The 13,859-nt window shown below is 52.2% G+C and overlaps 5 protein-coding genes across 5 annotated transcripts; 3 read left to right on the forward strand and 2 right to left on the reverse strand.

The window, feature by feature from the left end:
• Nucleotides 1–260: 260 nt before the first annotated feature.
• AYO21_09352 (hypothetical protein) lies at nt 261–1,901 on the reverse strand (the record flags this gene model as incomplete). Its single annotated transcript, XM_022659288.1, has 1 exon — nt 261–1,901. One exon carries the CDS (start codon nt 1,899–1,901, stop codon nt 261–263), a length of 1,641 nt encoding a protein of 546 aa, XP_022508411.1.
• A 1,112-nt stretch (nt 1,902–3,013) lies between these two features.
• AYO21_09353 (hypothetical protein) lies at nt 3,014–6,357 on the forward strand (the record flags this gene model as incomplete). Its single annotated transcript, XM_022659289.1, has 7 exons — nt 3,014–3,649; nt 3,716–3,944; nt 4,005–4,418; nt 4,478–4,585; nt 4,638–4,696; nt 4,758–4,809; nt 5,645–6,357. The coding sequence occupies 7 exons, from the start codon at nt 3,014–3,016 to the stop codon at nt 6,355–6,357; spliced, it is 2,211 nt and encodes a 736-aa protein (XP_022508412.1).
• Nucleotides 6,358–7,050: 693 nt separating this feature from the next.
• Nucleotides 7,051–7,359, forward strand: AYO21_09354 (hypothetical protein; the record flags this gene model as incomplete). Its single annotated transcript, XM_022659290.1, has 1 exon — nt 7,051–7,359. The coding sequence occupies one exon, from the start codon at nt 7,051–7,053 to the stop codon at nt 7,357–7,359; it is 309 nt and encodes a 102-aa protein (XP_022508413.1).
• A 77-nt stretch (nt 7,360–7,436) lies between these two features.
• AYO21_09355 (hypothetical protein) lies at nt 7,437–8,306 on the reverse strand (the record flags this gene model as incomplete). The annotated part of the gene is made up of 1 exon (XM_022659291.1): nt 7,437–8,306. One exon carries the CDS (start codon nt 8,304–8,306, stop codon nt 7,437–7,439), a length of 870 nt encoding a protein of 289 aa, XP_022508414.1.
• Nucleotides 8,307–9,306: 1,000 nt separating this feature from the next.
• On the forward strand, nt 9,307–13,356 carry AYO21_09356 (hypothetical protein; the record flags this gene model as incomplete). Its single annotated transcript, XM_022659292.1, has 1 exon — nt 9,307–13,356. One exon carries the CDS (start codon nt 9,307–9,309, stop codon nt 13,354–13,356), a length of 4,050 nt encoding a protein of 1,349 aa, XP_022508415.1.
• Nucleotides 13,357–13,859: the final 503 nt, after the last annotated feature.

Here is a 13,859-nt window from a genome sequence, read left to right on the forward strand (position 1 = left end):
GATGGTTGCGAGCTGATTTATTAGCTGTGCAAACCGTGTGGAGAGACGATGCTATTCAATGCGAGAAGCTTTGTCCTTGTTTCGGACTTTTGCTGGTTCGACGTCAAACTATTTCACTGAACTGAGATCGAGCCTGGAATTGACTGGTAGTCGAAGACATTCTCGGACATGCATTCTGTGTAGTCATTGATTGGCATGGAGGATTGAATTGTCCCTGTCAGTCACACCGTCCAAGTAAAAACAAGCAAACCTCTCGCTCGTCAAAAGCCCCCTTTGGTCAAGTCATCGAGGTCCGCCATGACGTTTTTGCTCTCGTAGACCTTCCACTGCTCCCGTGCGATCGAATCCGTAAAGTCCTCGTCGTTCAACATGTCGACGTCGGCGTCGGGATCGTCGACCGCCCGGCCGGGAAGCTGGACGCCCTGGTCCCAGTCGAAGAAGTTGTCCTTGTCCCAGAGCTCCTTGACCCGGCGCAACTCGTGGCGGTTGTCGCCGAAATAGGCCCTCTCGTAGACACCCTTGGCGAGGATGCCGTCGGGGAAGTTGACAAAGGCGGCTTGCTTCCCGAGCGAGTAGGGGCGCAGTTCCTTCTTGACCTTGCCGAGGAAGCCTCGCATGTCCCGCTCCATCCACTTGTCCTCCCACTCGAGCGTGACGTAGGCGTGGTAGACGGCCTGGCGCCAGAAGAAGGCCGTCTCCGACGGTTGCTTCTCCATGGCCTTGCCGCCGGAGTGGATCCAGGTTACGAGAAACTCGACCTTCTCGCCCGAGTAAAGCCGTCGGAACGTCTCCATCTCCTTCTTGATGATGGCCGTCAGGTTCTCGATCGTGGTCGCGTCGTTGGTGAAGACGAACGAGCTGTAGATGCTGTACGTCTTGTTGGTCGGGAAGGACCGCACCGTCTCTTCGGACCACTGGGCCACGAGCGTCTCGTGCAGGAACCGCGTCGATTCTTCAGGTAGTGAGCGTCGTTTGAGTTGCTTGGCCAGGTCGGCGTGCTTGATGTGCTTGTCGATCAGGTTGTTGAACTCGTTCTTGTTCCCGTCAAAGTACGTCAGGAACCGGATCCCGTCGCCCGTGTTCTGGCGGAGGTCGCAGAGCCAGGTGCTGTCGATCGTGATCTTCTTGGGCCAGTCGGTCGTGTAGAAGGCGTTCATGGTGGGGATCAACGACGCCATGTTCTCTGCATCGGGGAACCATTGGTACCGTCCAGCCACCACGACGCCGTCGCGGTTCGACAGTCGCTGGACCTTCAGCTTCATGCTCACCAGGACGCCAAAGTTCCCGCCCCCAGCGCCACGGAGTGCCCAGAAGAGCATGCCTTCCCGCGAATCCCGTGGATGGTTTTCGTGGACGGTAACCTGGTCTCCGTCCGCCGTCACTACAGTGGCTTCCATCAAGGTATCACTGCCCATCCCAAAGCTTCTGGTAAAAGGACCAAGCCCGCCGCCCATGATGAACCCGCTCACGCCCACGGGCGGACATCTCCCGCCGTTGATTATGAGGCCGTTGCCTTTGCGTCTGTTGTTGATCAGCGTCTTGTACACGTCGCCCCACTGACAGCCGGACTCCATTGTGACAGTCTCCAATTTGGCGTCGAGCTTAACGTTCTTCATTCTCCTCAGATCGAGCGAGATGCCCCGGAACGCGGTCGAGTGTCCGGCATACGAATGACCCGCACACTTGATGGTGACTTTAAGCCTCCTCGACTTCGCCTGTTTGATGATGGCCTGCACCTGGGCTGCATTCTCGGGCTGTATCACACAGTCAGGCCTCGAGAAGCGGTACAGCAGGTTCGGGGTTGCCACAGAGCGCTCATACTCCTCTTCCTCCTTTTTCGGACCGCTAGGGCTGAACACTGGAATATTTGCGGACCTCAAGATCTCAATTGCTCGATCCATGGTGATCAGTATCAGGATAGAGTCGAGAAGGACAGCCTTGAGCGAGTGTTCGCATCCGTGAGTTCCATGATCCGAGTAGACCACTATTGGCTATTTGACCGTCCTGGCCATGCAGCCGCATCCTCCTTCGCAGCTCTCGCCCTCTTTGTATCTCCGAGCTGGCTGACAGATTGCGGAGATGCTTTGTAGTCAACAAAGGGAAAAAGGATGAGGAGGGGCACAGCCACCACGAGGACTTTGAGTACGAGAAGCATGGGAAACCATATCACCAATGAAAGATGCCTCGCTGGTTTTTGGTCTCGACCTCATGAATGCCGAGTATCTTTTGTTTGGTCCAAAGCAAACCGGTCAGTCAGGTAGTGGAGCATGCTTAGAAATGTGAAATGCATCGCGATGTCTTCATCAATGTTGCTTGGGGCTGTTATAACGAGGAGGAAGAGGCCGAACTCGTCTCATGGTCCGATGCCATGCCTTCCTAATGTGGTTAGCGACCCCTAATCAGGTAAAGACTCGCCGTTAGTGTGGACACCCAAGGCTTTTCGTCGTCGCTCCAGGTCCGACTTGACATCAAACTGCAGATTCTACACCATACACATTGGGTTGTTTCTCTGCCGGTATTGGACACTCGGGAGTTCTTGAATTTCCTCTATCGCCCAATATGGGAGAGACAGCTGCACGTTCGCCTCTTTTCGACAGGGTGGATGACGTGTCGCCTTTTCTCCCGCCTATGGCCTCGAGCCACGCGAGCCCAATGTCTTCCCCGCTCGATAATTCCGGCCCCCTTCTATCTCAGAGCCTCACCAAAGGTCCTGATAGTCTCTCTATCAAGCACGCCGTGCTGTTCTCCTTCGTAGGGATTGACGGTTGGTGGTCAGCCGTTGCGAGCACATGTGGGGCATAGTAACCGGTGAGGCATCTTCGTTCCTCCGCTAACACTGCAACAGCAGCGTTTGGGATTCCGTTGCAGCATGGAGGCTCCACGGGGATAGTTGCACCAGGGTAGACTGGTATTTATACTCAAACTGAACATGTCCTGCGTTATTTCAACCCTCTCTTGAAATTTCTCAACCGCAGAGCAATCGAGGTTGACAGAAGCCAGACATCTCACAACAATGGGTATCCATGAAGATGCTCGCAGAGGGACTTTGACCGAGGCAAGGCTCGAAAAGTACCTCGACGCAGATTGGACTATTCTCGACCAGCGAGACTCGGTCGAAGGTCTGACACCACTTGGGGCTGCCACGGTAGGAGGACACGCCGACGAGGTCCTGTTGCTTCTCAAAAGCGGGGCAAAAGCAGACATTCTCTCCAGAGATGGTGCAACATCTCTCCTCCTTGCCGCATCAAGAACTGAGAAGAACCGTGCTCGCATCATCCAATTGCTCCTGGCGAAGACACCTTCCAATGCCATTGACGCAACAACCGCAGCAGTCGGAAACAATACACCATTGATGTTCGTTGTGCTGAAGAAGGATGCCGAATCTATCAGGCTACTTCGAAAGGCCAGAGCATCAGTGACACTGACAAACGATGATGGTCACACCGCGAAATTCTTGGCCGATAGTACTTACGACAGGGTTGTTATCCGCGCCCTCAACCCAGAAAAGGAGCAGAGTGACTTCTCCAAGTTAATCGACATGGTTGTCGGACTACTCCTGTTTGTTGTTGCATGGGTCAACAAGGTCGCTGATGATGTCGTCCGTCGGGCGTACGGTATACATATCGACCTCAACGAGGCCTGGGATCAGGTATGTGCCAACACCTTTCACCGACAGCATAGGTCCAAACGGGTTGTCTGCTGATGGCAAAAGTAGGCTGTGAACCGTGGCGAGGATCCGACCACGGTCGAATTCGTGGAAAAGGTCGACGAGGTTGTCAAGGACTCCCCCATAGAGCGTTTCTTCGAAGGCAAGGAAGACTTTGTCCGTGAAGTGGCAAAGAACGCTGTCGAGTTGCAAAATGACACGACGACATCTCTCGGCAGTTCAGAGCTTTTACCCAAGACTATCAAGGTGTCATTGCATCAACAAGTCATCTATTGTGGTAAGTGTCTCGAGTTTCTGTCCACTGAAAATACGTTGTCCTTTGACGGAAATCGCATAGATGACAGCGGCTCTATGAGACGCGAAGATCGCTGGGATTCTCAAACAAACCTCGTTGAGCGCATTGCCAAAGTCACCACTCGGGTCCTCCCTGAGGGTGAAGGCGTTGCTCTTCGATTCATCAATCAGGACGTGCCCAACTCGTCGAATCTGAGCCTCGAAGATGTTGCCAATATCCTGGGACCCATGAAGTGGTCGAATAGTGGGAATACCGATATCGGCACCAACCTGAGATCCAAGATCCTGCAGCCACTTGTCTACGACAAGCTCGATTCGGTGCCGAGGAGGCTCGAGAGACCACTGCTCATCTCTATTCTCACCGATGGTGGGCCTGAACCGGAGCCAGAACCTACGTTGAAAAATGCCATTGTAGAGTGCAGCCAGCGGCTGGATGCTGCCAATTATCCCCGTGAAAGTAAGTATGAGTATTCCAAGCTCGTTAGTGCCAGCTACTGAATCTATGAACCTGCGCAGGTGTGAAGTTTATGATCGGTCAAATTGGGACTTCGAAATTCGCGACAAGGTTCCTGCAGACTATCAGAGAGAGTGCAGAGATTGCGGATATGGTGTACTGTACTTCAGGTGCGTGACTAGTTCTTTGCCAGACTCACCTCATCTGCTAAACTCGTCGCAGATCAACTCGATGAAAGATTCAAAAGGGAGTATGACAACCAAGCCAATCTAGATCGATGGGTAAGGATCGACCCCGTTCTGCTGCGCCCCTGTTCCTGTCTGTTAACTCCGTATGATCCAGCTAATCGAGACCTTGTTCGAGCCACTCAAAGACCGGAAGAAGAAGTTGGAGGGTTGGCCTTGACTTGACCTGTGATATCGGCTTTTTGTCGACCAAGTGCTCTGGTACATCCACGTAGGAGAAGAAGGGCAGGAAACAAGTATGGACGAGAATGATAGTGATTCAGGGACCAGATTGCCGCTGCGAAAGATTACATTTTGATGGTCCAAGCATGTGAGGAGGCTTCGATATCAAAGACGTCTTCTGTATCACGATCTCCGCAGGATATTTGCTGCCGTTGTACGAATGGACAGTAGAACCCAGGGAGGAGATAGCTCAATAATACCTCATGGGCGTATTATGTCTGGTATTTGTGGTGGTGAATACGCAACTAATAGAGAAGCCCAAGTCCTCAGCGTATTTGTCACACACGACGAAGCTTGATAACGGAATCATCATACAAAGGGGGGCATGGGGAGCATGGGGAGCATGCCTGGCGCCATCTGAGGAAGGTATTACGGGTAATGATATGCCACAAGCACACGGACGTGCCCCCAGTACTTAACCTAGAGGGGTTTCGCCTAGTGAGCCTAAGCCATTAACCCTCTAGGCACCCCCGAGCGCCCCGGTTGAGCCTTGATGCCCCGCCCAATCGCCCAAGCACTGCCTCCAAGAAACTGTCAGCATCACCGGCTGCTCCATCCCGATCCCTCGGTGCTCTCCTCCAATGACGTGATTGATCTTGAATCGTCGCCGCTTCCCCCTCCCTGAAACAAGAAACTTCAACAAGCAGCCGAAGAGGCTGTTTGCGCCGTTGAACATCTGGAATTGGTCGATTCAGAACTCGTATATATATTGCCATTCCCCTCCTCATCCAAGACTTTCCTTGGATTCAAACACCCAAACAGTCGCCAAACTGCAGCTCAACATCAGCGACCTCTCCCCCTTCAACATCCTCCTTCTCGTCGTCGTGCTCACCATGGCTTTCCAAATGCCTTCATTCCTCTCACGCTTCCTCCGCCCATTGAGCTCTGCGGCATCAATGTCCCTCCAACCCGATGCCCTAGCAGCTATGCAATTCCCTCCCAACTCACAGAGAGCCATCTTCGCTGGCGGGTGCTTTTGGGGTCTGGAGGAGTTATACCGCAAGACGTTCGGCGACGGCAAGGGTCTTTTGGACTGCAGAGTTGGATACACCGGTGGCCAATCCAAGGCACCGAGCTACGCCGAAGTCTGCTCCGGACGAACTGGCCACGCCGAATCCCTCCTGATCGTCTTCGACCCGGAACGTCTTTCGTACAGGCAACTCTGCGAGTTCTTCTTCAGGATGCACGATCCGACCACCCTGAACCGACAGGGTGCCGACACCGGCACGCAGTATCGCTCTGCGATTTTCGCCGAGAACGACGAGCAACTCCAGATTGCCGAGGAGATCAAGAAGAAGGTCGGCGAACAGTGGTACAAGGGAAAGAACATCACCACGGAGATTAAGAGAGCGACGCAGTGGTATGATGCAGAGGCTTACCATCAAAAATATTTGATCCCAGAGCCTGGAAAGGACACATCGGGATTGTACCACTGCCCTGCGCATTATCGACGACCATTCCCTGATCTGGTGTAATGCGACCATGAGTGGGTGACAAGCGAGAAGAATTTTGAATATCAACAACAGCGCAGCCCTTTGTCACCAAAAATTGTTGCATTAGATGTGTTTGCGATAGTTACACAGAATATGAGCATTGGTATCACAAGACCCGCAACGATCTAGATAAATCATATCCTTGCGCTTCTGTTTACAATAACGACGTGTGTTCCGTGCTGGGTCGACCCCACATTTCTATCGAACTCCGCCTCAGAAACTAGAACTTCGATAGACTACTAGGTATGATTCGCGGATTGCACCGCCCTGTTGCTCTGCCAGCGCCTGATCAACTTGCCAACTACTCTCAGAGCAGAACAGGGCGGCACGGCACGCACGGGAGAAAGGTGATAATGGCTCAAAGGCAGGAAATGGGTCACATCTACGAGGTAGATATCTCATCACCAGTTCCGAGTACTTGAGAAGACATTCTCCACCGCCTACCCACATACCTACATATCTACACTCCTGTCGACACTCCATCCACATATCTGTCCTCGCCATATCCGTTCACTGCGTCTCACTTGTACCGATTCGGCTATTACAACAATCTACATCGCCACGACACATACGAACTTGATCACAGGCCAAGGGAGAAAGGACTATCTCTCTCCCGATCCATCCATTCTTCAACCTTCCCATCTCTCTATCTATTCATCGCTCTGCCAGCACTGTATGGCGACCTTTATCTCCGTCGGCAACGGGGTCGTCGCCAAAGATGGCGTGGCCGAGGGCGAGGCCGCGCAGTATCAAGCCCTCAAGCGCCAGGTGCTCGCGGAGGAAGAGCGCAAGAAGCAGGAGGAACGCGAGAGGCGGGTCAGTCAGGGGTTGCCGCCCGAGATGACGCGGGAGGAGAAGAAGGAACTGAAGAGGAAGGAGAAGGAGAGGAGAAAGAACGAGGTGGCCAAGGGGAGACAGAGGGAGGGGGAGGGCAGGAGGAGTAGTGGGAGGAGGGTACTGGGGATGCTGTGTTTTGGCCCTTGAGGGATGGGTTCTCAATTGTCTTTTATTGTTTCTCTGGATACCTTCATCCTGCGCATTCGTAAAGGCGCGACAAAAGGTTACAGCCTGCTAGGCATCCTCACAGCGCCGTCAAGTCGAATGACAAACCCGTTCAACATTGGGTTCTCCACAATCTCTTTCACAAGCCGTGCGAATTCGTGGCCCTGGCCCATACGCATGGGGTATTGGATCATTTCGGTATTTATCCCTGCTCGTGCTCCCGTACTCTGTTTTGGCTTTTCAGTGCCTTCCTTTTTTGGTCCTTGTTCCGGCTGCTGCTTCTTTGGTTGCGTGGTCAGTCCGGTCAGGAAAACACCTGGTGCAATGCCCATTACTCGGATACCAGCCTTGCGGCCCAGCTCTCGAGCTAGCGGGAGGACGATACTGCGCACGGCACCTTTGCTCGCGCTGTATGCTAGCTGGCCAACTTGGCCTTCATATGCCGCCACGGACGAGACTATAACGACGATCCCTCGCTCACCATCGGGTCCCCATGGTGTGTTTAGCGCTATGTGCGGTAGAGTGAGGCGAATCAGGTCAACTGTGCCCCGGAGGTTGACACCCAAGGTGCGATCAAAGCCAGACATGTCCATGTATTTAACGCTTTCATGCGTCGTCGATGGGTCCTGCTTAGGAAGAGCCAGAGCTGCCAAGCCAATGCCTGCAGAGCAGATGACCCCAGACAGCGGTTTTGTGGTGCCTTGAATCCATTTTAATGTATTCTTTAACGCCTCTTGTAGTGACTCGGTAGATGCGACGTTGGTCTTTGTGAAAAGAATTCGAGATGGGTCAAGGGAGGCGTCGGAGGGCGGAGGATTGAGATCGAGAATGGAGACGTTGGCGCCGTTTTGGAGGAAGATGACGACAGTTGCAAGACCCAGGCCAGAAGAGCCTCCGCTCACAATGAAGGTGCGATCCTTAATCTGCATGGCTGCTCTATTTCAGGGTAGCCTTGGAGGAAATATGAAGTTCAAAGTATTGACGGAAGATAGAAGAGAGGGATACAGCAGGCCCGAAGCACCTACCTCGGTTCGGGCGTGCACGTACATGTGCTCGGCGTGGTGATACCCACGCTTCAAAGTTGAGATTGTGATTGATAACGAATATGGGATTCTTCTACTTGTTTGATTGATACGAGCACATTGGTGACTTGCTTGGAGAATGAGGACCAAAGGGCTGTTGAAGCTGCAGCTGTGGTGTCCCCCTTTAGTCAATGCAGCTTACACTGAACATTGGTGGTGATGAATCTAAATAAAGCCAATTCGGCACGTGATAGCCCAATTTGGGTGATTGCCCTCCCTGTCACGGCGCCGCCACAATGCCCCCAGTGGCCCCTTAAGCTTTACCCGTACCACTAGTAATTGGCGGGCCGTAGGAGCGTGCGAGCAACTGCCCGCCTCCCGCAGTCCTGGATCTGCGACGTGTGGGCGCGGAGACCGACCCTGAAACCTTTCTGATTGTCCTAAGAACGCCATCAAGACACCTTCAGTGAACTCTCGTCTTTGAGTTGGGATGATATGTCAACGGGACACTCTGCAACTCTGGGAGCCAAAGCGCAGAGCGTTGACATCTACAGTCTGAGTGAGCTCGATGCACAATTGACACGGACCTGATCGTCACGTCACTGCACACAAGTTCATACGCCAAATTTCCCCCGCCCCCAAGCCTCAAGCACAATCCAACTCCAAGCGAACCAGGCTGATCTGGTTCAAACCACCACATACACCTGTCCGCAAACCCCTCAAACACAGGCTTGGAACCGGACAGGACATCAAGCACTTCGCTTCAAATTCCATCTATTTCTTCAGACAGAGATCAAATTCATGACCATCTCGCCCTATGTCCCTTTCCTCCAGCCGCTCGAAACCGCTACCCACGCGGAGCGTCCACAGTCTCAGAAATGGAGGAAGAGCCTCCAGAGACTCGTCCATGGTTCGCCGGAAATCCATCAACGCTAATGATGCCTACCTATATGCCCTACGAGTGGCCTATCTGTCGTACTTGCTCCAACCTCGGAAAACAAGAAAGAAACATATCGAGACGAGGCCGGCAGTCACTCGCATGAACACTTCCCACTCCTTCAATGACCTCATGAAAGATTTTACAGTGGTTCGAGACGCAAAGAGTGCGAGGTTCCCTCATGACTTCATCAAAGAGCTGGAAAAGAGACTGCAAGGCATCCTGATGGGCAAGGAGAGACGGCAGGAATACCATGAGCCTGTGGTCAAGAGGGTTTTTGCCCTCTTCCTCAACACTCTTTCCGATCCTGTTTTCAAAAAGCGCATGGAGGCTGACCGAAGGGCTGAGGATCTGGTACTCATCTTCTTCTCCACGGCGACCAAGGAGTTGCAGAAAGGTCACCCGCCTGGGGATGACGCTGTCAAGCGCTTGGTTGACCGCCATGTCGCCTTGTTTGTTCGGCTTCTTTCCCTGATTCTTCGGGATCGTGACTGGGCTAAGGACAAACCCGACTTGGCTGCTCGGCTGCAGACTCTCGAGTCCAAGTTGTTGAAGGGTGATGAGAACCTCGCCGCATCGCAAGCAAATGGGGAATGGACCACCATCGAGGAGGTGGTACCTCTCAGCTATGAAGTCAAGGACATGCCTCTAGTTCAGGCGGTGGGGCGCATTTTTGGCCTGACCAATACCATGATGCAGTCAGACATCACAAAGAACAAGCCCGTGTGGACAGAAAAGGCTGCTCTTCAAGATCTGAAGACGTACCAACAGCACCTCACTCTGGGGACGAAGCTGACCCTAAATTCCCACGACTTTGACACTCAGGAGGCATACGAAAGTTGGAAAAGAAGCGAAGGCCCAGACCTTTCGCAGCTGATGCTGGCCATCATCCAATCCAATCCTGAGCTGGCCAAAAGCACTCCAGGAGGCGCTTTGCCTCAGTTCAATGCCCAGAATGAGCCTTCTAGCCCCTCGGATTCTCATTATGCTGAGCTCTCCAGAGCCCTCTCACAATCTGGGGACTCTTCTTCTTACGTCTTAGATCTGCCGGCAGATCTAAGCTCCCTTCAACTGGACCCGGGCGATTCATTCAAGCATGATGATGATGCGGCCCAAGTCTATACTTTTATACCCTCTGACCCCAGAACCATGTTTCGATTTGTTATGCTTCAAGCTCTTAACCATGACCTTAACGATAAGATGAATGGCAGCGGCCCGGAAGGTGGCCGCTTGTTCTCCAAAGAGACTACGGAGCTGCTGAATGAAATTGCCTTGAGATGGCGAATACCCAAATTCACACGCATTGTCCTGTTTCTGGATGTCGTCCGCGAGAAATTCATTGAGAACCAACTCAGTCTGGAAATGCTCGATGCTGCCTTCAACTACGTCAAGGAGCCATTGCAGGATGACCACAAGAACAAGAGGAGCTCCTTGATTATGAGTACGGCCTTATACGACCGAAATAATTGGACCATCGCCGACTTTGCCTTGATGGGCAGGCTTCTCAACACTATCTACGAGACTCTACTTCGAGATCTGTACGAGGTCATCATGACTTCCTACGCTGACAAGGCCCAATTACCAAGACTGGGGGCTATTATGGCAATCATAGATGACCACATACGAAGCGATCCCAATTTCAACCACAACCCCGAAGACTTCGAAAACTTTAAGAATGCTGCCATCGATGGACTGGCCACCGAGGCGCGGAAGATTTACGACTCTCTTCTGGATCGGGAACTTCCCCAAGAAAATGAAAAGTGGGAATTTTATCACATCCAGCAGTTGGCAAAAGCTGTGTTGAAGCTAGCAGAAAAGGTGCAGAAGAGGTTCAGAAAGAACCCGGAAATCCTCGGTATCAACCCTTTGATGATACTGATCAATTGTACCCTTCCAACCTTTGCAGAGGATTCAAAGGCAATGGTGGAGCAAATTCTCAGCGTTGCCGAGAAAGATGGATTTGAGGTTACCATTCAGGATGGGTTTGATTTGTATAAGGAGTTGAGCGAGTTCCGTCGTGTCCACGCTGATGCCTTGCCACACGTTCCATTCCCCTACAAGATCGAAGAGCTCCTGGCCGATTTCGTCTGGCGATGGATCAAGACCACTGAGACACAGGTTATCGGATGGGTGGAGAATGCAGTCAAACAAGATGAGTTCAAGGTCAGGACGCAAGTGCCGGACCAGACGCCTACTGAAGACGAACGTCACTCAACTTCTGTCATCGACATTTTCAGTTCTTTCAACCAGGTCATCAATCAGATCGGCGAACTAAATTGGGACGACGACTTTAGTTACGCAAAGTTCATGACGGCGCTTTCGAAGGCTATTGGCCAGGGTGTTTCGAGGTATTGTGAACTGCTCGATCAGATGTTTGGTAAAGAGATGGACAGGTTAACTCCGGAACAAGAGGCTGCCGCCAACAGAACGAGACAGGAGAAATGGGTTCAACTGGCGAAAGACACTTGGAATCAAAAAGAGAGAGTCGAGCCTTTCAATTTCTACCCGGAGTCATTCGTCAAACTCAACGACATCCTCTTCGCCATCCAACAGTGGGACAAATTAGAGACCGAGGTCAACGTTGATGCTTGTGCCGAAGTCATCAAAAAATATAGTCCGCCACTAGCGCAACGGCCCAAGAAGACATCGAACTATGTTTTCACTATCAAAATTGTGGAAGCCGAAGATCTCAAGGCTTGTGATGTGAGCGGATTCAGTGATCCCTATGTGGTCTTGACGGATGAATACCAGAAGAGATTGTTCAAGAGCAGAATAGTGTATCGAAGTCTGAGCCCACGATGGGACGAATCCGTGGACATTACTACACAAGGCCCGCTCAATCTCATCGCGACAATCTGGGACTGGGATGCTATGGGCGATCACGATTATGTGGGAAGAACCTCGCTGAAACTGGATCCCTCCCACTTTAGCGACTTCTTGCCTCGAGAGTACTGGCTGGACTTGGATACCCAAGGACGAGTCATGGTGAGGGTCAGCATGGAAGGAGAGCGGGACGACATTCAGTTCTACTTCGGGAAGGCTTTTCGAAGTCTGCAACGGACCCAGCGAGACATGACGAGGAAAATCACCGACAAACTTTCGGCGTATATCAACCATTGTCTCTCGCGACGAGCGCTCAGATCCCTACTTAGTCGGGGCATCTCCATGGCCAATGTGTCTGCCAATGTATCGTCGTTCTTTGCACGAAACCGAGCATCGGTAACTCCCACAACCACAATGCCCACCGACGCCGAGATTGTCAACGCCTTGAAGCCGCTCTTCGACTACTTCGATGACAACTTTGCAATCATGCAACAAACGCTGACGTCGGAAGCAATGATTGCAGTTATGACACGCATTTGGAAAGAAGTTCTCGTCACTGTGGAGGCTCTCCTTGTCCCGCCCCTATCAGACAAACCTTCACAACAAAAGGCCCTAACGCAACAAGAACTCGACATCGTCTTCAAGTGGCTACAATCCCTTCTCGAGTTTTTCAATGCAGTCGACGAAGAGACTGGAGAAGCAAATGGCGTGCCGATCAATGTCCTGAAGAGCCCAAAGTATCACGAATTACAAATGCTCAATTTCTTTTATTTTGAGCCGACAGACTCTCTCATCCGCGAGTCGGAAAGGATGGCCAGTGCAACGGCTTCCAACCAGCAAATGCACCGCTCGAGATTTTCTGCCCCTGCCAATTTGAACAATCATCTAGGTGCAGGCGGTCTCCTCGATCCTGGCAACCTCGCGGGAGCGCGCCGAGCTAAGAGCATTTTGCTCTCTCGCAACCTTGGCACGAAACGCAAAGCCAAAGAGGAAAAATGGAAAGCTGCTCAAGCGGAACCGAATGACGACATGATACTGCGGATATTGAGAATGAGACCTGAGGCAAGCGGGTACTTGAGGGATCGGAGCAGGCAGAAAGAGAGGCTTGCTGCGGCCGCTGCAGCGGAGATGATTGTGAGACAGAGTCTTCTGAGCGGAGGCGGAAGGATGACCGGACCTTCGGTAATACGGAGGTAGCCCTCAGAGCAGTCAGATCTCTTGTGCAAAGGAGGGACAGCGACCCAACGAAGAATGAGTAATGAGGCTGAATCAAGATTGTTTTTTTTTTTTGTGTCCAGCAAGTCATGTGGGCGGTTTAGCAATGATTTGTGTCTCGTTGTTCTCGGTGGCGCAGTCGCATACTTCTGGGTTAGTAACTGGTGTATAGGCGCATTTGGCAGAGGTCTCGCAGAGGACATGCTGGAGTTGTGGAAGGGATGTGGTAATGGTCACGGCGAGATGGAATACATGATGTCAAATTTAATACTCTGGTCACGACTCGTAAGTCAAGCGAAGGCATCAGCAGAAGCCCGGTACCTTGCAGAACATTGTTCAAGATAATATGTGTTTTTTTTTCTCGCTGGTCTATAAAATGCCAGATGTGTGTGTCGCGTCGCGCCTCTATCCTTTCCGGCCCCTCGAGTTGAGTTCAGCCTTGCGCATGCATACCCATCAGATATAGATGTCGCTCTTCCAACAGA

This window comes from Fonsecaea monophora, assembly GCF_001642475.1.
Source record: "Fonsecaea monophora strain CBS 269.37 chromosome Unknown Scaff91, whole genome shotgun sequence".
Taxonomy (NCBI): domain Eukaryota; kingdom Fungi; phylum Ascomycota; class Eurotiomycetes; order Chaetothyriales; family Herpotrichiellaceae; genus Fonsecaea; species Fonsecaea monophora.